At 36.4% G+C, this 21,600-nt stretch overlaps 3 protein-coding genes across 7 annotated transcripts; all 3 read right to left on the minus strand.

Annotated features, from left to right (window-relative positions):
- Window positions 1–6,252: 6,252 nt before the first annotated feature.
- Window positions 6,253–8,067, minus strand: LOC141622910 (serpin-Z10-like). Its single transcript, XM_074438935.1, has 2 exons — window positions 7,726–8,067; window positions 6,253–7,026 (listed from the first exon to the last, which is right to left on the minus strand). Exons 1-2 carry the CDS (start codon window positions 8,065–8,067, stop codon window positions 6,253–6,255), a joined length of 1,116 nt encoding a protein of 371 aa, XP_074295036.1.
- Window positions 8,068–9,040: 973 nt separating this feature from the next.
- LOC141621142 (serpin-Z10-like) lies at window positions 9,041–10,723 on the minus strand. The gene is made up of 2 exons (XM_074437835.1): window positions 10,287–10,723; window positions 9,041–9,927 (listed from the first exon to the last, which is right to left on the minus strand). Exons 1-2 carry the CDS (start codon window positions 10,632–10,634, stop codon window positions 9,130–9,132), a joined length of 1,146 nt encoding a protein of 381 aa, XP_074293936.1. The 5' UTR covers window positions 10,635–10,723; the 3' UTR covers window positions 9,041–9,129.
- Window positions 10,724–11,554: 831 nt separating this feature from the next.
- On the minus strand, window positions 11,555–20,451 carry LOC141622232 (ribonuclease TUDOR 2-like). 5 transcript variants are annotated; one of them, XM_074438279.1, is made up of 18 exons: window positions 20,334–20,448; window positions 19,146–19,318; window positions 18,584–18,658; window positions 18,263–18,394; window positions 18,072–18,167; window positions 17,669–17,875; window positions 17,343–17,555; window positions 17,146–17,253; window positions 16,533–16,703; window positions 16,249–16,446; window positions 15,582–15,932; window positions 14,919–15,149; window positions 14,650–14,838; window positions 14,212–14,292; window positions 13,926–14,120; window positions 13,291–13,671; window positions 12,738–12,960; window positions 11,555–11,827 (listed from the first exon to the last, which is right to left on the minus strand). In XM_074438279.1, exons 2-17 carry the CDS (start codon window positions 19,293–19,295, stop codon window positions 12,772–12,774), a joined length of 2,967 nt encoding a protein of 988 aa, XP_074294380.1. In that variant the 5' UTR covers window positions 19,296–19,318; window positions 20,334–20,448; the 3' UTR covers window positions 11,555–11,827; window positions 12,738–12,771. The 5 variants fall into 5 exon arrangements, with proteins under 5 accessions (XP_074294380.1, XP_074294378.1, XP_074294379.1 ...); XM_074438277.1 differs by lacking the exon at window positions 11,555–11,827 and having other exon boundaries at window positions 12,453–12,960; window positions 20,334–20,451; XM_074438278.1 differs by lacking the exon at window positions 11,555–11,827 and having other exon boundaries at window positions 12,453–12,960; window positions 20,225–20,387.
- Window positions 20,452–21,600: the final 1,149 nt, after the last annotated feature.

Here is a 21,600-nt window from a genome sequence, read left to right on the forward strand (position 1 = left end):
TCGTCAAGCACCATAGGTGAGTTCATGCACGGTAGATGAATGTGGTGGAGATGCTTACGTTTAGACGATGACACGTGGAAAAAAACGGGAGTAGGGCTATTACTGCATGAGAACTCGTACTCCCGTATACCATGTGTCATCATCTGATGGCGGTTGTGGTGGTGGTGGTGGTTGTGGTGCGATATAAGATTGCTTAACGACTTTCGAATAAGTCGACCTCGTTTGAAAAACAAGTTAATATCCATCATGAGTTTTTTCTTAGAGATCAAGCCTTTTCTCATCATAAAAAAACTTATTCTCAAGAAATTCCATAGCCTTTTAGCTATTATTGAGCTCCTCCTTGAATGTAGCTCCATAATTAACCACGAAATGAACCGTTTTTTTTTTTTTTTGTCAAATGAGCCAAAAGGACAGTACAATAAAATACGTACAAAAATAAGGTTGTACGTACTTGATATGTGATATGATATGATAGAAATGTTTTTGGTTGAAAATAATGGGATAGTTTGCTCTAAGAAAATGACATAGAGCTAATTGAAAGTAACTTCTGTGAGATTGAGAAACCTCACAGAAGGTTGAGGAGATGGTGTGGAGAAAATGTGAGTTGATGTTGTTGGGATATATAGGAGTTTGGTGGGAAGGGTATTGTGGACAATTCAATTACTCAGTAATAAATTATACCACCAGTTGTATGAGGTAGAATTCGAGCTTTGTTCTAAGGTTTTCAAGTTTTGTTTTAAGGAATTTGAGTTATAGGAGTATTGTAAAGTATTTGAACTCAACCACTTAAACATAAAAATATAAACTTTAAGAAAACTCCAAAAAATTATACACGAGCTCAGATAATATAGTAATTGTACAATGCTTATTATACAAATGGAGGTATAGTATATATTATTTGTGAATTGGACAAACTCAACCAAGTTTTTTTTTTTTTTTGTTTATTTAAGATTTTTTTATTAATATGGAGATTAATCCAATTTTTGGATAGAGATAATGGAGAAAAAAGAGGAAGAAAAAGGAAAGTATTTTTGTTGTTTTGATTGTGAGTTAGGACTTAGGAGTAGTGGGATTTGGACTTAAGGAAAATTAAGGGAAATGGAACATTATATTTTTGCCTATTAATTAAATAACTTTTTAAAATAAGATTACTTTTAAGAAAATGACATTGTATTTTCGTCCACAAAACGGATTAATCTCCATAGGTAGATAGTGAAATGATTTACCGTTCTTTATACAAGTGAAAAAAATCCACAAAACCAAGAACGGGCTAGCTCATTCAATGTCATGTTGACAAATTTCCGCTATCTCTAATTCACTTATCAAAAGTAATGTTTTAACGGATCTATTTCCAAATGTATTTTTGTCCCCATATTAACAGGCCTGAACCTAAATTTAAGAATTCAGTGATTCAAAGAGTGCTGGTTAAATTACAATGAGTATTAACAAAAATAATTGATCTGATGATCAGAATCGTATATGATTCATTTGGTCATGAGTAGTACCATGAAACAATCTTACCAACCGAGTTAAATATAAGATCCTACCAAATTAAGAACAAGAAGCAAACCATAGGCCAAAACATAAGTTAACGATGGAGTAAAGATGTTTTAAAATAAAATGTAAGATGAAAAAGAGGGAGAAGGCCGGTATTAGAGGGACGGTGGAAGAAGACGACATGCAACAATATTCAAATGTCCCTTAACAACCCGCTCTTCCGGGACGTCCCTTTAATTAAAGGTGTCAATATACGGAAATGGTACACATTTGTATTCAAATCATCGTATACTTTATGGTTTTTATTAATCACAATTTTCTGTTTATAATACGTATATCAGCCTTAAATTTAAGACGGGTTAAATAACTGGGATAAAACCAAATAGCAACACACTTATCTAGCTATGTAATATTATTTGACCTGTTTTAGTTTGAAGACAGATACAAGTATACAACTGTATTCAGAGAAATTGACGGTAGATTAACGCAAATTCTTTTTTCGACAACCACTTTTCGTCCGAAGCTTTATTTTATGTTAAATGTAACCATAATGGTATAGTCAGTGTTATAGTTTATGGTAACTTGTTTTTTAATAGGGGTCACATTTTACTGCAAAATAATTATAAAATTTCATATTATTGTTTTCGCAAATTCTTATTTGCAACGGGTACTATTCGTCTCAAATAAGAGACGGGCCAAATGTGACCATTTTATGAGAAAATGTGACCATTTTTTCATAGGTAACATTTTATGAACAGTTTATGAGTGGTTACATTTTATCAAAAAGTGGTCACATCTGGCCGTCTCTTATTTGTGACCGTCACAAGAGAGACTTATTGTATTGTTTTAGACCAAAATATACCGTCTAAAGCAGGATCAACCGGTAGATTAATATAGTGGGGTGGAGCTAATAATGAGCATGAGTAAGGTACAGCTAGCAATAAAGCCAGGTCAATGTGGGTTTGATGTTAAATATGTTGGTTGAGTGGGGTCGTCTTGGTCCAATGCACGCTAGCTTCTTTTGGGGTCATGGGTCACCAATTAACCTAACAACATATTGAAACATCGTTTTTCTTTGTCGCGTCAAATAATTGTCAATTCGAATGTCTTTGAGTTTAGGTTAGACTTGTCAAACAGGGGTTAGGGAGTATGGGTTACAGATTTCGATATTTTGGGTTCGGATAAGCTATGGGTGGAATTTACGGGCGGACATTGACCCTGAAAAACCGGATCGGGTTAGATTTTGGGTCGGATCAGAATTTAACAGGTCTACTTAGTATTGATAGCCCATCTACAAAGGACGATTAGACTTTCAGGCTTTCAACAACTCTCCTGTAGGATCGGCTTAAAAGGAAAAATGCCCAAACTTTAAATTTAATACTCCCTCCTATTCACTATATTCTTCCCCTTTCCTTTTTGCACAAGAAATAAGAAAGTGAATTTGGACCACACAAAACACACTACCCCACATGCAATTTAATTTGGACCACACAAATCAACCCAAAAAAAGAAATAGGGAAGAAAACCCGAATAATCCGAATAAGGAAATAGGGAAGAATATAGTGAATAGGAGGGAGTATTATTCATATTTCGGTTTTATTTTGATTCATCGATATTTTATAATGAATATTGACATATTTAAATATGTAAGATATCAAAATAAACTACTTCATCTCATCCAAACCAAAGGTAACAGTTGGTTTATCACATTTGGAGAAGCACGTTTTGCAACGTGAATATCTTTAATTACACATTATTAAAAATTATAAAAATTTGATATTCTTATAGCATTCATGACGATAAATCAAATAAGATCTCACATGACTATATTTTCTTATAGATTATGAATAATATCAAAAATTCCCTACGTTTATAAATAGTACCAAAAGCAAGTATTACATTTGATTTGGATAAGAAGGATTACTTTTTTACAAGTTTATTAAATTATTTAATTGGGCTTTGTGTTATTGAGCTGGTTTTTGCTAAAATTTGATCATCAACCTACAATCCAACATGAAATAATGTTCTGAAGCTGGGCTAGGTACATAAGCCCATTGGATCATCATTAGATTGCCACTGACTTTTGGTTTGATATATTTGGGCTTTGGACGTCGATCTCAAACTTTTTATTGACCTTAACACATTGGTCCGAGTAACTTTTAGCACCAAAAAGGATTTTCATTGCAAACAATTACCAAAATGTCAAAAAATATACTCCCTCCCATCCAGACCAAAGGTTACAGTTGCTTTATCACACTTGTCGAGACACGTTTTGTAAAAATTTGATATTCTTATAGCATTCATGACGATAAATCAAACAAGATCTCACATGACTATATTTTGTCTTATAGATTAAGAATAATATCAAAGATTTACTACGACCATGAATAGTGCCAAAAAGCAGCTGTAACCTTTGGTCTGGATGGGAGGGAGTATGATATAAGCCTGAAAAAAATGGTCGAACTGAAAAATGAAAAAGTCCAATTTTTTTTTGTTAAATTTTGAACTTCTTTCAAGTTAATCTTATGACATTATTATTTGTTTTTCCTAAAAATTTTCGTCTTTTAACGGTAAATGCTAACTCCGCCACTGAGTTCGGTTATTATAAGTTTATTTTAGTTCATTTTTATTCTTGTCATCAATTCTGTTAAATTCAATTTGATTTAGTATAGTTTAAAGAATTTCAATCCAAAGACTGAATTTCTTCAGATATTTCACTATGAAAAACAAAATGATTATAAAATGAATGATAAGAAAATGACTCAACTAAGAAAGGAAGCTTTAATCAAACAAAAGTCTAAACACAAAAAACAAAAAGAAAACTCTCCATAAATTGCTTTTGTTGACAAATTGCTAAAATCTAGAGTCTTAAACCTAATTAACACCAAAAAAAACTTGATTAGAAAAACATAATCATCCCAAAAGAGCCTTCTTCTCACTTCAACTTTATAATTTACCTTTGAAAATTTGGACCCTTTCTTCCAAACACACACAAACAAAAAGCAAAAAGCAACAAAGCAAAAGCTTACCCCTTAAGTATTAACCCTCCCATCATTCCATCACACTATCCTTCCAATTGCAACAAAACAACGGACATATAACACATAGAAATTGATTTAATCCTACCCGTCTGTTTATTTAATCGAGTAACTCTCCTTAAGACAGTCTCGAATTAAAAGTATTGTGAAACAACTATAAAAACACACTAACAACTAACCGAAAAAAAGAAAAAAAATACACATTTTACGTAAGAGGCCTGACAATAATGTTATTCTGAAACCGTCTCATACAACAATTAGTGTATCTAACCAAACTCCAAGATTACGTACATGATCTTCTGCCACATATCACTTTCCCTCTATCAACTAGCCAACTTCTTATTCAAACTAATTACGTTACGTACGTACCTTTTAATTGTTTTAGTTTTAGTTTTAGTGTCTATATATACATATATAAACTTCTCCATACATAATCTCATTTCACCCTATATATACTCTTTTCTCATAAAATTGTATTGTTCACTTGTTCCGACTTAAGTCGAGAGTGAGAAATTATCGTTCTTCTAATTTATAAAGTCGAAATCACTCAAAAACTCCAACAATTTTCTCAATTTATACACAAACAAATTCTAGTTGTTTTTTTGTGTAGGAAAAAAATGAGGATGAAAGTAAGAGGATTATGGAAGAAGATAATAACGGCATTGTCAAACAAAACAAACGAGTTAAGAATACGTATAATGATATTCTTTCTCCTACACAAAAACATAGATAAAACCTCATTAACCCAATCCCTCCACGCCCTCGTCTCGCAACCGCCCTCATCGTCGTCTCACCATCCCCGCCACCAAAACCACCACCACGACGAGAACAAACTTGAAGACGTCGTTGTAGGCGACGAAGCTACAACCAGTACTAGTTATGATGAATATGAAAGGCTAAGCCTAACACATGAGTTGTTCAAGGAGTCAGAGGCAGAGATGGAGGCAGAGGTGGAGACGGAGGCGATAATGGTACACGGCGGTGGTGCGGTGGAGGTAGGTGATGAAGATATTGACCAAGCAGCTGATTTGTTCATACAGAGGTTTAAAAAGCAAATGCAGCTACAGAAGCAACTTTCTTTGGAGAGGAATCAAAATTTGTTGGTTTCTAATGCTTAATCATGTTGTTTTGCATGCGGAGTCAGGATTTGAGGTTAGCGGGGGCGTACAAGTAATGCTATAAGACAAGCTCGAAAAAAAAAAATCAAAAATTTTAACTAAAACTTGCGAGATTTTCATTTTTCAGCAGAGGCGAGCGCCCCTGCTAGCCCCCTTAAATCCGCCAATGATCATGAGAACGATTTAATTATATAAATTTTTCTTTTCTTATTACTTGATTTTAGCTTTAGTGTACGAATAAATTTACTCTGATATAATACGGCTTTGGGATGTGCCGTAAATATTTTCCGTTGTTTCACAAGGACAATTGTCTCTACTAACCCCATTAATTCTGTCAAGTCTTATGGTTGTTGGAGAATTTTCATTTGTTTGCTACTGCTCCTTCCGTTGCGGTCATTTGTGTTTACCTTTAGTTTCTCTTAGTTTTAACATAAAGATTAAGAAAATGTTTGTTTTATTTCACCGATTAAACCTAACAACATCAAATATCTATGCTATTTGTTGCTGTCAAAAAAAAAAAAAACAAATATCAACCATTCAGCAAAAAAAAAAAAATGAGATCTTAAATCTTGTGTAATGCAAAAGAATCATCATCTATACTACTTAGGATCTAGCACAGTACCAACAAAGAGTATAGCACCAGAAACATCTTCTCTAATCATAAACATAAACGGATGATCTGCCACAAATCTTATCTGTGGCGGAGGCGGTCCCATAGCACATCCATATCCCATACTTGTAAAAGCTGCGGCCACGGTCCCTAATTCATCTGTTTCGATACAACATTTTTGAAATATATCACTTACATAGATTGGCAAGACAGTATCAGCGATTCCTGAAAGATCCATGCAGGTTTTTTCAAATGGTAACGTCAATCCCAATTGTTTCATAGTATTCTTTAGATCAATATCGGATTCAAACTTAAATTTTGGGATTGAGAGCTTATCGACCTTGACATACTCGAGTTTGATTTCGTCCTGGAACATATTTTGATCAATCTCGATGTTTTCCATGACATTCGGTAACCCGTCCTTCTCAAATGGAAGAAAGACGTACATTGAGAAGGTCTTCGTTGTTTTACTTTTGTATGGCATCCTTATAACTTGACATTCATTATACGTTCCATAATCGAAGTACTCGTCCCATTGTTTCATGAAGGGAACTCGAACTTCGTGCCCATTAAGAAGATTAAAGGAACATTTTTTTGTATTTATTGATTTAAAAGGATTTTGCCAAGTTCCTTTGAAATACAAAGCGTTAGCCAATAATAACGCAGTGTCGTCTTTAATATTATTTTTTGTAAGTATTTGTTTGATCAACCCTTTTGTTGCTTCTTTAGCCCATGCATTTGCTTCTTTCACCGCTTGATCGCGCTTCAAAAATCGCAATTTCAGTTTGTTAATAACAAAAAAAAAGATATTTTCACGTGTACCCTTTAACTTTTTCATTTTCTAAGATATCTCTCTTTTCTTGTAAAAAAAAACAACTTTGACTTTAATAACTCTTGGCTACAAGTTTAAAATGATAAACTTTTTGAAGACGTCTCAACTCGTAGTCGAGAATTATGATCGGTCAAAGTTTATTCGTTAAAAAAACTTTGACCAACAATAACTACAAGCTACGAGTTCAAAAAGCGGTGAATTAATTCACTGACGTCTCAACTCGTAGTCGGGAATTATAGTCGGTCAAAGTTCAAAAACCGGTGAATTATTGATCGTCTTTAAGAGGTCTTCCGTTTGAACAAGAATTTACTGACGTCTCAACTCGTAGTCGGCAATTATGATCGGTCAAAGTTTATTCGTTAAGAAAACTTTGACCAACCATAACTACGGGCTAATTTCAAAAAGCAATGAATTCTTTTTTCAAATTCAAGTCTTGACAAGATAATTGGTTTCAAATTACCGTTTTCTGATCTCGTAACATAAAATTATAGGCGGCCAAAGTTTTTTTGTGAAAAACGAGGGGTACGCCTTAGAAAACATAAAAATTTAGGGGTATACGAGAGAATATCTCTACTCCATAGTCCGTATGTATTAGATTGTAGACAAATTAAAAAAGTTATACGTATGTACCTGATTGACGAAATCGACAATCCCAACATGAGCATTATGAACTTCCCTCAAAACCTTCTCATATTCAGCCTTCAATGAATATCGTCGATCCAACCACATTGCGTTAGTATAAGAGGTTTGCGGCGCTTTGAAGACGTTAGTTAAATTGCTAGACACCGCTTTCAATTCAGGAATATCACGGTGTCCAAGCAAATTAAGCAACTGCCCTTGAGTCTTACCTACGGCTCCGACAGTGAGCATGCTAAGAACGGCGTCAATTGACGCCGGTGAGCAAACCACGCTCCTGCCCTTTGCAAGGTTTCCTTGGATGACATGTTTTGCAACTTGCATCGGAAACTTCATTGTCAAGATTTTAATGAAGAACAAACTAGGGTTGGTTTAGATGAGCTATGTTGTGTAGCTTATATATGATATCATGAATTATTAATTTATTACGGAAATTCTAACAACTAGGGTTTTTAAAACAAAATATAAGGTCAAAGTTCCGTGAAAGAATTTTTTGAACGATATTAGAAAATTCAATTTTAATAATTCTATGTATATGTCTAGTATCTAGAGCTGTCTTCGGGCCGGGTTTGGGTCGGGTCGGGTCGGACTTTTCAGGTCAGGCCCTGAACCGACCAGGGGGAAGGCGGGCTTGGCCGGGCTGAGAGTATGTTTGACCCGGGCCAGGCCCGTGATAGGTGGAGGATAGGCCGGGTTGGCTGGACTGTGTATTTTTTTTACTAAAATGGCGGGTCAAGGCGGGCCGGGCTGGAAATTTACTTTTAATTAGGGTGGCACTCACGATATCAGTTGGAGCATGCATCCAAGTTATTGTAGCGGTTCATAATAAAGTAAACAAAATAATTATTAATTTATTTTTAATTAGGGTGGCACTCACGATATTAGATAGAAGTATCACTTAGTGACGCCCTATTTACTGGAAATGGATCCTCTCCATTTCCTTTCTCTCCATTTCCTCTCACAATCTATTTAAATAATAATTACCCCTTCATTCTCATTTCTTCTTTATTTTTATGCGTAAATTTATAACCGTTAGATGTTGCCAAAATACGATCCGGACCATTCATAGGAACTTGCCTCTCCATTTCTTTTTAGGAAATGGAGAGAAATTGGGCTCCTATTTACTATAGTAGGGAGTAATACTTAAAACATGCAAGGTACATTTTTTTTTTTAATAGGTACATGCAAGGTACATGTTAATTCGACAAAAATGACAATATTAATTTATTATGACAAAAAAATATTCTCAACTACAACTTAAATCGAACCAATGGATTAAACATACCTATGACAAAAACGATATTATTATGCAAGGTAAAAATGTTCTTTTTTATTGTACCTATGGATTAAACATAACTAACATCAAGTATCAACCACTCAAAAAATCAAACTTCGAATCTAGAGTTTTTGTTTCGGATCTAGCATTGTACCAACAAAGAGTATAGCACCGGAAACATTTTCCTTAATCACAAACATAAACGGGTGATCCGCCACAAATTTTATTTCTGGTGGAGGCGGCCCCGTACGCCTCCCGCATGTAGCAACAATCCCGCGACTCACAGTTGCTGCCGTTGTCCCTTTTTCATTTAATTCGACACAACTTTTCTGAAAAATATCACTTACAAAAAGCGGCTTAGTCGTACTATCAGCGATTCCTGAAAAATCCATACAGTTTTCTTCAAAGGGTAACGTCATCCCAAATTGTTTCATCGTATTCTTTAGATCAATATCGGATTCAAACTTAAATTTTGGGATTGAGAGCTTATCAACCATGACATACTCGAGTTTGATTTCGTCCTGAAACATATTTTGATCAATAATCTTGATGTTTTCCATGACATTTGGTAATCCATCCTTCTCAAATGGAAGAAAGACATACATTGAGAAGATAATTTCCGAAGCACATTTGTATGGCATCCTTATAACTTGGCAGTCGTTATACGTTCCATAGTCGTAGTACTTGCACGCTTGTCTCATGAAGGGAACTCGAACTTTGACTCCGTCAAGACGATTAAAGGAGCGAGTTATTGTGTTTTTTGATAGAAAAGGTTTTTGCCAAGCTCCTTTGAAATACAAAGCGTTAGCCAACAATAAGACGGTATCGCCTTTGATGTTATCTCTTCTAAGTATTTGTTTGATCAACCCGTTTGTTGCTTCTTTAGCCAATTCATTTGCTTCATTCACAACTTGATCGGCCTTCAAAAATCGCGAATTTAGTTTGTTAATTACAAAAATAATTTTAAATACTGAGTCGACGAAATGATTTGATTATATAGTATAACTTCGAATCTGAATTAATTCAAAATACGATAATTTGAAATCAAACACAGATCCAAATCGATTTAATTAAAACAATTCAAAATTAAATGTAATCAAATCGAATACGATAGCTCAATTCGATTGTGGATTAAATTGATCGCTAGCTCGATTTGATATCATCGTCATAATTTCCTAAATCGTGATTTAAATGTAATCAAATCGAATACGATATTGAATTTGAATCTATCTATCACGCATTACTAAGTAATCAAAATTAAAATGAAAAAAAGTCGTACCTGATTGACGAAATCAACGACTTTAACATGAGCATTATGAATTTCCCTCAAAACGATCTCAAATTCATCGTTTAACGAATAACTTTGATCCAACCACAGCGCATTAGCGTAAGAGGTTTCCGGCGCTTTAAAAACGTTAACTAATTTGCTAGACGCGGCTTTCAATTCTGGAATATCACGTTGATCAAGCAGCGTAAGCAACTGCTCTTGAGTCTCGTTTACGGCTCCGAAAGCGACCGTGCTAAGAATGGCGTCAATTGACGCCGGAGAACATACCGTGTTCTTGCCTTTCCCTAGGTTTTCTTGGATGAGATGTTGCGCAACTTGTACCGAAAACTTCGTTGTCATCTTGTAGTATGAAAAGAAATGAGTATGGAAATGTTAATGAAAATTACTAGGGTTTGTAGTTTTATATACCACCAGTTCTTATTGAAACTCTAACAACTAGGGTTTAATTTTCTTATCCACAACATTTTTTTGTGGGACGACACTTTTTTTTAATGGGGGAAGACGATAATAAGTGTTTTACTATTGAACCTCGAAGTTTGGTGGCAAGGGTTTTATCTACGAATGTTACATTCTACCATGCATCGGCTCGATATCAACCCTAGGCCCTAGGGTGTTAACGAGCCGACCCGAGTCCGAGCTTGGCCTTGCTCGGCTTGTGCTCAAGAACTAAAACTCGAGCTCGAGCTTACCCGAGCCTGAAAAAAAAAAGCTCGCTCGAGCCAAACTCGAGCCTTTATAAAACTGTTTATTTTTCTACTTTTTTGTTCCGATATTTTCAATAATAAGGTTCGGAAGTTATATGTAAAAATGTTTGGCAAATCAGCGAGACACATCTGATACGTGTGATACAAAGGTATAATCATGATAAAATATTTTTATAAAATATTTCCAATATCTTATGTAATCACACAAGTTCGAGCCGCTTGTGAGCTTTTCGAGTCTAGCCAGCCTTTGCTCGGCTTGACTCGTTAAAAAGCTTTCGAGTCGAGCTTTGACCGAGCCGATCTCAAGTTGCTCGCGAGCTGCCTTGTCTCATTAACACCCCTAGTAGACCCTAATGGATGATGTGTCAAGAATTGCTTGAAGTATTAACCGACTGCTACTTCACGAGTTCACGATGCGAGAAGAGCATATGGCAAAACGAGTTATTTCGCTTTACCCCCCAACATCTTGCAATGCCAAAGAAAAACGATCAGTTGGCTTCTTGAAACTCAAAATGGGTAATCAAATCACTGAATTACACGAAAACAAAAACAAAAAACTGATGCGAAGTTAACTTTGGATTGAAACACTAGTCCAAACTCGTCAAAAGCGGTTCCAGAGGCGACATGGCAAATACTCCGTACATATTATTAACACAAACAGATTCCTAATTTGTTTAAAGAGCATATCTACATGCTGCTAACATGACAGTTGTGAAGCTGAAGCGCGACACCATAGAAATTACCAAGCGCAGCCTAAGTACCGTCGGCCTTCACATCCATGCCACACGGAGCACCTGCAGTACCAGATTCAGATCCTGCACTGGACGCCTGGCAAAAGTACAAGTGTGTCTAGTAAGGTAAAATGGATTTGGCTCAAACCACGAGTATTAATGTAGATAACAATTATTTGCGTCCGACAATAACTTGGCAACTTTATATTCTCATGATTGAGAGCATGCTATGCTCTTAGAAAAAGGAAATTAGAAATCAATGGTCTATCAACAAGCAACAAGCAACGACCGTCAGAGGTAAATCCACCTCCTTGGGAATCCAAACAATTACACGGAAAATCCTATTCCTATTTACAGGTGAATTTTGTTCTGGGGAAGATTTGGGGATTTTTTTAGGGTTAGGGTTTGGGGTTTGAGTAGGGTTCCAGGTAGTGAACATTGGGAGGGAAAGATTTGCGATTCAATGTTAAACTGACCCAGTTTTGCGAGATATCGACTAGTTTAGCAGGTAAAGTGATACGCAGACACGCAGTAATATACTAATATCTCCGACTCTGCTTTAAATTTTGTTAGCATTATATTCGTCCTTTGCTCCCGAGTCAACTAAATTAATGACTTGGGTGAAGACTTGAAGGAGACTCAAAGAGTATTTCTATAATCAATATACATTCAATTAGAAAACTCGGAATATATATATATATATATATATATATATATATATATAGACTAAAAAATCTACTTCACTAAATTGAGGCCTCCAAATGGAGGCCAAAGTACACAGAGGACAAGCTTTTATTCCTTATTGAAGTGGGTTCTAGATTTTGAGACTTCTAAAAGCAAAGCTAAAAGTAAAAAAAATAAAAAATAAAATCGCGTCCTTAAATTTGCTGAAAATATAGAAAAGATATACTCGTAACAAAATTTGGACTCGCGGGAAAAAGTAATCTAGTATACATTCTCTCCTCTTGGGCACTGGTTTGCAACACTGCAACTAGTGCCCTGCTTACCTTGGCCCATCGGTGGATGGGCGGGGGATAATACTCAACGCTTAACTGCCGGCTTCCTCGTAGGTGGGGCAGAATCCTCGTCGTCGGACTGAATATCGCCATATTGCCACATTCCACTCCGTTTGGTTTTTGCTTCTTGCTGGTATTCTTCTAGTTCGTCGAAGGCAGCCTTCCGCTCCTTCGTGTCCCACCTTCTTCGCTTTTCTAGTCTAGCAAGACCAGCCTGAAATCATCGAAGCCCAAAACGCTATTTAGCAAGACAGGGAGAATAGTTCCCACCTTCATATTACATTGTACGTACAATCCGTGTCACCGCTCCACACATAACCTTCTGCGAAGGGAGGGATTTGAGGAATAGCAAAAACTCTCGTACCTTAATGTAAAACCCTCTTTTATTTTATCGAGATAGCCACATTAGAGAAAGTAATATACTGTAGTTCTTAACAATTTGTTCCCCCAACTCCCAGTAGCAAGTGATCCTCTCTCGTGCTACGCAAGTCTCATATAAGGTTCGTGAAAATCATAAAACATGAACTTTGGGAATAACCATTACCTTCAACATGGCAGCACTAACGTTAGAGCTGCTCTCCTCATCAACCAAAGAAACTAAAAGAACTGTCCCAGTTCCCTGACCTTTTGCTTTCCCGCCTGATGTGTCTCTCTCCTCAATCACGGCGTTAAATGGTTGGGAACTGCTAAGAGTTAGCTCGCTCAAATACTCAGCTGCTTCTTGTCCATAATCCTCCTCTAAGCTAGGTACTTTGACGAAAGCAAGGCTGGCGAGTTGAGCTAATCCGGGTACAGAGTGTACAGCAGGAGGTAGAAGCCGTAAGCGATTGTAGGGAACTATTTCTTGATTACCATAATCAATATAGAAAACTTCAAATTCATCATTTGGTGATTGAGCTATACCACCACGGGGAACATTTACAATCTACAATAACAAAATAAAATACTTGAGTTAAAATATCAGAAAAGGGAAGTCACTAATTCACATTTGAGAATTTCATGATCATTATTATGAGACTGGTCAGGATTTTATTTGAATTGGGTTGGTCTCACTTTATATTAACATGAGACGGTCTCTCTAATTGTATGGAGCATGGCTATGCCAAATTTATATAATACTGTTTCACTTGCACTTTTGTTATGCTATTATCATGGTACAAGGAGGGTCAGATATCTTACCATAGCTCGGTTCCACGAGTTATCTGCGCTGAACTGAGCAAGAACCAGATCACCCTTTTTCGGATTGAAGCTGCCAAGAACAGGCGCTTCCCCAATGTCCAGGGAAGCAAGCTGCTGCTGGATGGAAGCTACCATTTTGTCGCCAACAGATTGAACATAAAATTTGCCACCACCAAGAACTTCGGTGACAACAACCTGGCAACGTGAAAAGGAACAGTTCGATTTCAAACAGTAATGCACAAAAGAATAAAAAGTTCTGAACAATAAAAGCCAAATCAAACACTACCTTGAGGACTTCCTTCTTCCTGGTTTCAGTGGCAGATGATCCATTAACAATTTCCTGCCCTTCGACATAGTTTTCCCATATCTAGAACCAGATGAACAGTTAGAAAATGACAAGGAATATATTAATACTCCAATGTCCGTCAATCTCATTTACTTTGTTCCTAGTTGATTTTGGTGGCCGAAATTTTTCCCAATATAAAATACTAGCTTTTTATATACAAACAAAAGAAAACCTTTGTAATATGAAAAAAAGTCATATTGATAAATCAAACCTTACCAATTTTACATGTTATCTTCAATTGTATTTGGAGAAAGTAAAGGTCAAAGTTGACATATGTTGGCCACCAAATCAATCAAATGCATACAATAAATTTGGGGATGGAGCAAGTGAGAGCGTAAGACACAATCAAGTATAAAGAGACAGGAACATAATCCTAACCTTCAACTTCTGCCGTTTGGCTGACTCCTCAGCTTGAGCAAGGAGATGGGAATCTGCTATCCTGTCCGCACCAAATGAGGCTTGAAACTTTGCAAGCCCAGCTTGTAGCAACACTACGCCTATGTTTGTTCTAGATTCCCAAAGGGATCCCAAGAAAGTTCCATTTCTATCAACAGTTTCCACTTCAATCTGAGAAGAAAATATTCGTACCATCATGCTTGTGAGCATGAAAGCAAGTATCATCATGTTCAATAAAGGAAGTGCATTACCTCAACGTCCCTTTGGAGAATTCTTCTCCTCATCAACGCAATTGCCTCTTCAGAGTATGGTTCACCCCGTCCAGGACACCTTACGCCAGAAAGAGAAAAGGCAATGCTGCAAGTTTCCTTGGGTATAACCAATTTGAACCGATGGCCACTGAGTACATAATCAACAACGGCAGAAAGCCTCCTGCTTCTTTGCAAGAAGGGTAAGAAATCCTTGGTTTTTTTTGCCGATGCCTGAAATATTTGATACTAGACATGAGAATCTAGTCCAAAGAAGGAAAAATACTCTGTGTTTCATAATGTCTTCATTTGACTTTCTGAAGTCAAAGTTGAAATCACTTGACAGATAATATGTTTTAAAAAAAGATGTATATGGAGTATACAAAAGTTACTGATACAATATAATAATAGAATACTCGTATTTACATTTTTTTTTTTTTTGTCAAAAATATCTCCCACAAAATTATATTTTAAACAAAACAGGTTTTAGATAACTGCAAAAATGTATGTATAAAGGGTCTTAAAGTCAAACGAGAAAAACATCGTAAGCTAAGAAAGTACTTCTAGGTAAGTATTAAGAGAAAAAGAGGGGCGACAGAAAAGAGGGTGCGAATACAAGTATACAAAAGTGAAGCAAAAGATGGGAGACGAGATACTACTACTCACAGTGGTAAGATCTTGGATGTGGTGTGCAGGAGGATCACCAGCGGAATGTTTCCCTTTCCTATTCGCGATAGCTTTTGATTCTGCTGCCAAAAGAGCATCATAATAACTGGATCTTTCTTCAAAATCCCGATGTTTAACTGCTTCAGCCAACCCACGGACAACCAACATTTCAGCAACATTGGATCCAGCTGGCTGTCCACCATTTGCAGAAGGGACAACTCCTTCGCCTTTAGACTGAGGAGCCAGGAACACGGAACCAAAGTCAATCACCCTGGATTCAGCTGGCATAGCCGCAGGATTAGTACTATCCCCAACAGGAACTTTTCTCGAGTACTCCATGCAAACATTAACCTGAATTCACAATCACTCCAGATATTAGACTTTTCTGCTAATGATATTTCAAACACGATAAACAGTCAATACGAATTAAACTAAGACCTAGGTCATAAAAATGTAGAAAACGGTTCTTAAAGAATAAACAAGAAAGATGAAATTTGTGTGTGTACAGTAAGTAACAATAGCAATAATATTAATACTAGTAGTAAATAAATAGATAAAAATGTTAGTACAACAGAAAAAAAAGGGAAAATCATTGGGGTCTGATACTCAGATATTACCACACACAGCACCCTACAAAACTAAATACAAAACTAAACACAAGAAATACCTGGCGACCAATGAGCTTCTGGCGAAGAAATTCTTTCGCCTCCCGAGCATAATTCTCACGCCCATCACCTGTTCGTGGATTACCCATTTTGGGACACCGAATGCTTGAGAGGTTTACCCTTCTCTCAGCCAGTGGGCTACCAAATGGCACGGCATCGTCAGCTACGATAATACAGTCTCCACTAACTACCTCCACAACCTGACGTGAAACATCAGACACAAGACGTGAGCTTGGCTTGAGAATAGCATGAAATAAAATGACAGGAATAAGAAACGTGTATTTACCTTCCCAGTGAAATTCTGGTCATGTATAGGTTTTGAATTTGTAGCTGGGGGGACGTAGTTTGTCCACATCCTAATTCTGTTTTTCTTTGCCTCTAGCTCTGCTGATTTTATTTCCTTTTTGTCCTTATCATCCAGCAATTTGCCACTCCATTCTACATACTTAGCTAACCCCTGCATATTAAAAGTCAAACATCACCTCATCGGATAAGATTGCCAACAAAAACAATCAAGAAAGCTTTTCAGAAACACCTAACAAGATTCACCATCTAACAAGAGTGAATATACACCATTTTTCCTAGTTCATGCAAGCAGTAACATATCACTCTAGTCAATCACGGGCAATGAAGCAAACAAGTTCACAGACAAGGCAATTGATGGAAGCAACTAACTTTTTTGAAAAAACATGGCTGTACTATCCACCATTCACAATAACTAAAGTTTATGAAATGACAAGTGGGGTGGGGAGACTGGAGAGTGTAAAAGAGCAAGTGGATCATCAGATAGATAGCGCCAATAATTGATATCCTAAACTTGAGATTATTTTCTCTTTTTTACCATCAAAGTTTACCTAGAGAAGACATTCAGTAGCAGTCAGATTAGTAGCTTCACTTACATTTTTCGCCAATTCCAAGGCCAAGTTCTTCACTTCACCGGCTTCATCATAATAGATTGAACCAGTCAGGTTATTAAATCTGTCTCCTGTCTCAGGGAGAATACGGACCTGTGGATGCAATATAAATTAAAAACCTCTCATATTAACAGGTATACTTAGGCATAGAATGGACATTCAGAAATGTAGAACCAACTTACATCTCTATGTAATGTACGCATCTCGGTGAAATGCTTAGCTTCCCTTCCAAAGGGATCAGGTGCTACCTCAATCATTGTCTGACCAGAAGCAACTTTCTGAGCTGATGTGAGCTCAACGCGAGGCTCAGCTTTACTTTCCCCGTTTGGTCTATCTGCGCTCACCTCTGGTTCAGTTATATTCTCAGGGGCTGCTCTTCTTCCCATTGAAGGAGACTAAAGTCAAAAGAGATTAACACGTACATCGGAATCAGTATGTAGTGGTACAGGAGACTAAATTCAAGATTAAGCACAAAAATAGAAGTCACCAATTCACCACAAAATCCTACCTGAATTCCGGCCACAAAAACCTGAACAAACTGAAACTCCGGAAGTAAGTAGACACGAAGAGCACTCCCGTCGCGAACCTGCTCGACAATTGCTTGAATTGACCTCCCTTTGTTGCTAGTTGCAAAATCAAGAGCATCAAAACCGCTATAACCACCAATGGCAGAGGGGGGCAAATTTCTAATGGAGGCCTCTGGAGCACCAGGTACCTATGAAGGGACAAAAAACTTCTACAGTAAGTCGCAAAGAAACAAACCACTGCATTACGTTCCTTAAATAAATCAATCCGGACATAAAACCATCAATTGATTTGTGGGTATACTGATTGTTTGCTATCTGCTTAAAGGATGAGAAAACTTATGGCATTGCTAAATAGACAGCCATATAACAACGCAATAGAACTACCTTACTCCATTTTCCTAAGCCTTGTTCTTTTGCTTGCTCTTCAAGCCGCAGTAACTCTGCCACATCCTCGTTTGATTCACTTTTCTGCTCCTTGACCTGGTTGTATAAAAATGAAATAAGGAAAAGACCTAGTTTTAAAATAATAGTCAGATTTCAGGCATAGAAGAGTTGTATAACAGCATGAAGTAAACCTTTGCCCAGCCATTGGCAACCACCAGCTTTGAAACATTCTGTGTGGTACTACCTCCAAGGAGCACGGTAGCAAACTCCCTTGACATTCCAGATTGCGTAGGTGGTGTGGCATGAGTTAAGAAAGTTACTTCCTGCAGGCCATGATACAACAAAAGTACGGAATAATATGTAAGATATAAAAGTTCAGAGTTTTAAAATGACAGGTGATGGCAACAAGTTACCAAGTCACTATTTCATTCATTTAGTAATGTCAGAAACAATGTTACGCCATATACTAGAAGAGAGGGGGGGCGCGAAGTAAAAAAAAAAAAAGGCTGCACCTTTCCGATGCATAGTTTCCTCAAAAACTCTCTGCTCTCCCATGCAAAGGGCTCATCAACTCCATCTCTGCGGGCCTATAATAATACATTTTGCATCAATTAGGATTTGAATCACGAACCTAGAAGATTTATAGCTTTGCAACCGTCATAAGTTACGCTAGAATTACGTTTAAACATATTAATGACTATCAAAAAGTTAAATTACAGCGAGATACTAATTAATAAAAACCTATACGCCCACAAGGCACAAGCATATCTTGGATGATACAATTTGACACAAAAATACGAGTTTATGAGGTTTCATGGTCAGAATTTACAAATATCCCTTAACACCACATTATCCTAAAGACTATTTTTTTAGGGTGTGTGAAATGAACCACAAGGTCCGCAACTCCCACAATGGAGAAAATAACAAAGGAAAGAACGGCTCAAAGTTGTGACCTATTGTATAGACGCCCTCAGTCTCGACAACTGGACCAAAATCTCAAATGGTTGGGTATGCACACAACTGAATTGAAATTACAATGCAATACCGAAAGCTAAACAAGGAAAAAACACGAACCAGTCTAGGAGCAATGACAGAGGCTAAAGTAACCATCTTTTCAGGTGGAATTTCGGCCTTAGCCATGCCCATAATGACCAAAGTGTCCCCTGAAGGAACAGCCTTCACTTTCCCTCTCAACCATCTACCTTGTGTCGCTGCAGCCGCCATCGATCACTAGAATTTACTCAGATCTATAACACAAATTCCCCCAGAAGAACACTTCGTTAGATTAATAACCACAATTTCATTGACAATCACCAAACTAAGATTTTTACCCCCAAAAAAAACTCAAATTATCAAACAAATGAGCATACCATGCATGAAATTAATTGATTATTATAATATTATACATATTGAGATAATACTACTACCTCCCATACCCATTCATTGGAATTGCCCCCACTTTTTAAGATTTGTGAGAAGTATTTTAATCAAATGGGTTAATTCCTACAAATCGGAGGGAGTAGTACTAAACATGATTAAAAATTTAAAATTGAAAAAAAGTTGCAACATTACTACTCCCTCCGTCCCGGTCATTTGTTGTCCTTTGGCTTTGGCACAAAAACAAAGGAAAGAGAAATGGGTCAATTACTAAATGACAAGTGGAACAAATTGAGTGTGAATGATGAAATTGCTCATCAAGTTCATTCTTAAAATAAAAAGGACAACAACTCATTGAGACACCCCAATATGGAAAAGGACAACAAATGACCGGGACAGAGGGAGTATATGAAAACAATGTAATTCACCATGCATGAAAGAATAACATTCTTCAATCAAATTCAACGTCTACGACGACCACAACAACAACATCATCAGAGCCTTAAACCAGAAATGTTTTGGGGTCCGCTAACATGAATCATCATTTAGAACCGTCACTGAATAATAGCACACCGAGATAAAAATCAAATTCAAAGAGTAAGATCCTAAATTACATATATCATCATCATCATCATCATAGCTCAAAAATCAGATCCATTAACAGTGAAAACCAAACAAAAATCATGATTGAACAAATTCAAATTGAAATTAATCTCCCTAATCATACAATTAGATCAAAATCAAATCAAATCATAACAGATTAAAACAAATCAAACCTTACTGATCGAAGTATATAAATTATGAATGCAACAAATTAAAAAAGTTACTGGATTATTAAAAGTGAGATCTGTGAAAAGGGAAGAAGTTTCAATAGAAGGACAATACCTCGAGGAGAACGCCAGAGAGAATTAATTAATTAATTTTATAGTAACGGAACTTGAAACAGAGGAGAAGTAGAACAAGACTGAGTTGAGGTGTGTTGTTGTGGGGTTTTAAGTTTGACATTTTGGGACCATCAAGATTTTGGATTTCTAGTGCTCTTGTCCTAATCCTTAACGACTTTTTTTTTTTCGAAAAATTTACGTGATACTCTCGAACTTTGTCATTTTGCACATGTTACCCAACTTTTTAAGTTTGTGTACATTATAACATTCATATTTGATTTTCATGCACAATACATCATTTTCGTCGCTCTAAAAAAACTAAGTTGCACATAACTCCTAGATCGGAATCAGAATCGGCCAATTTTTTTCTCGTTAAATGATTATCTCGTCATAATCTACGATTTGAGAAAAAAAAATTGTCGACCAACATATTATAGGGTTTTTTTTTTTAAGAAAATCTCAAAACAAACATACCTTAGATCTTAAATTTCCGAATGGTCATTTTCGTTTCATCAATTTATAGATCTCGAAGAGTTAATCAATTTGAAAAAAAAAATTAGTCAATTCCGATTTCTGGTCTATAATTTATGCTCAATTAAAAATTTTAAAAACGATAAAAATGGCACGTTGTGCTTAAAAATCAAATTTCAAGGATATCATATGCACAAACTGAAAAAGTTGAGTACCACGTGAAAAATGGCAAAGTTCGAGGGTATCACGTGAATTTTCCGTTTTTTTTTTTAACTAAGTTGATCTTATAGGGTAGAATCAACATATCTCATCTTTTCGAATGAGTGAGGTAAGTTGAAGCCACCGGCTTTCAAACTACCTCGAAAGAGTTGGACATGAATGTCTAATAAAAGACATGAAGTCAGCAAACTTGTTGGCTTCACGAAAACAAAGTTTAATTATTACTTCATCGAAGAAATGAAGGTCTAATTTCACATCTTTGATAATACTAGAGATTTTCCAAATAATTTGTCAAGTACTACGAAGTGGGTTAATAACACATAAATTATCACCCTCCACAATTAACTTTGAAATTCCTAAGTGCTTAGCGGCTAAAATAACTTCTTGTAAAGCGAGAACTTCCGCAACAAGAATATTATTAGATCCGTACTTTTTTGCTCCTAACAAAACGACTTTACCATTATGATCTCTTATATAATATCCTAAAGCAGCTTTATTGTCTTCTATTCTCGAACCGTCAAAATTTAGCTTTAGGAAACTGTTTATAGGTTTCTCTCACCAGGTTTCTTCCTTATTAG

Source organism: Silene latifolia, chromosome X, assembly GCF_048544455.1.
Source record: "Silene latifolia isolate original U9 population chromosome X, ASM4854445v1, whole genome shotgun sequence".
NCBI lineage: Eukaryota > Viridiplantae > Streptophyta > Magnoliopsida > Caryophyllales > Caryophyllaceae > Silene > Silene latifolia.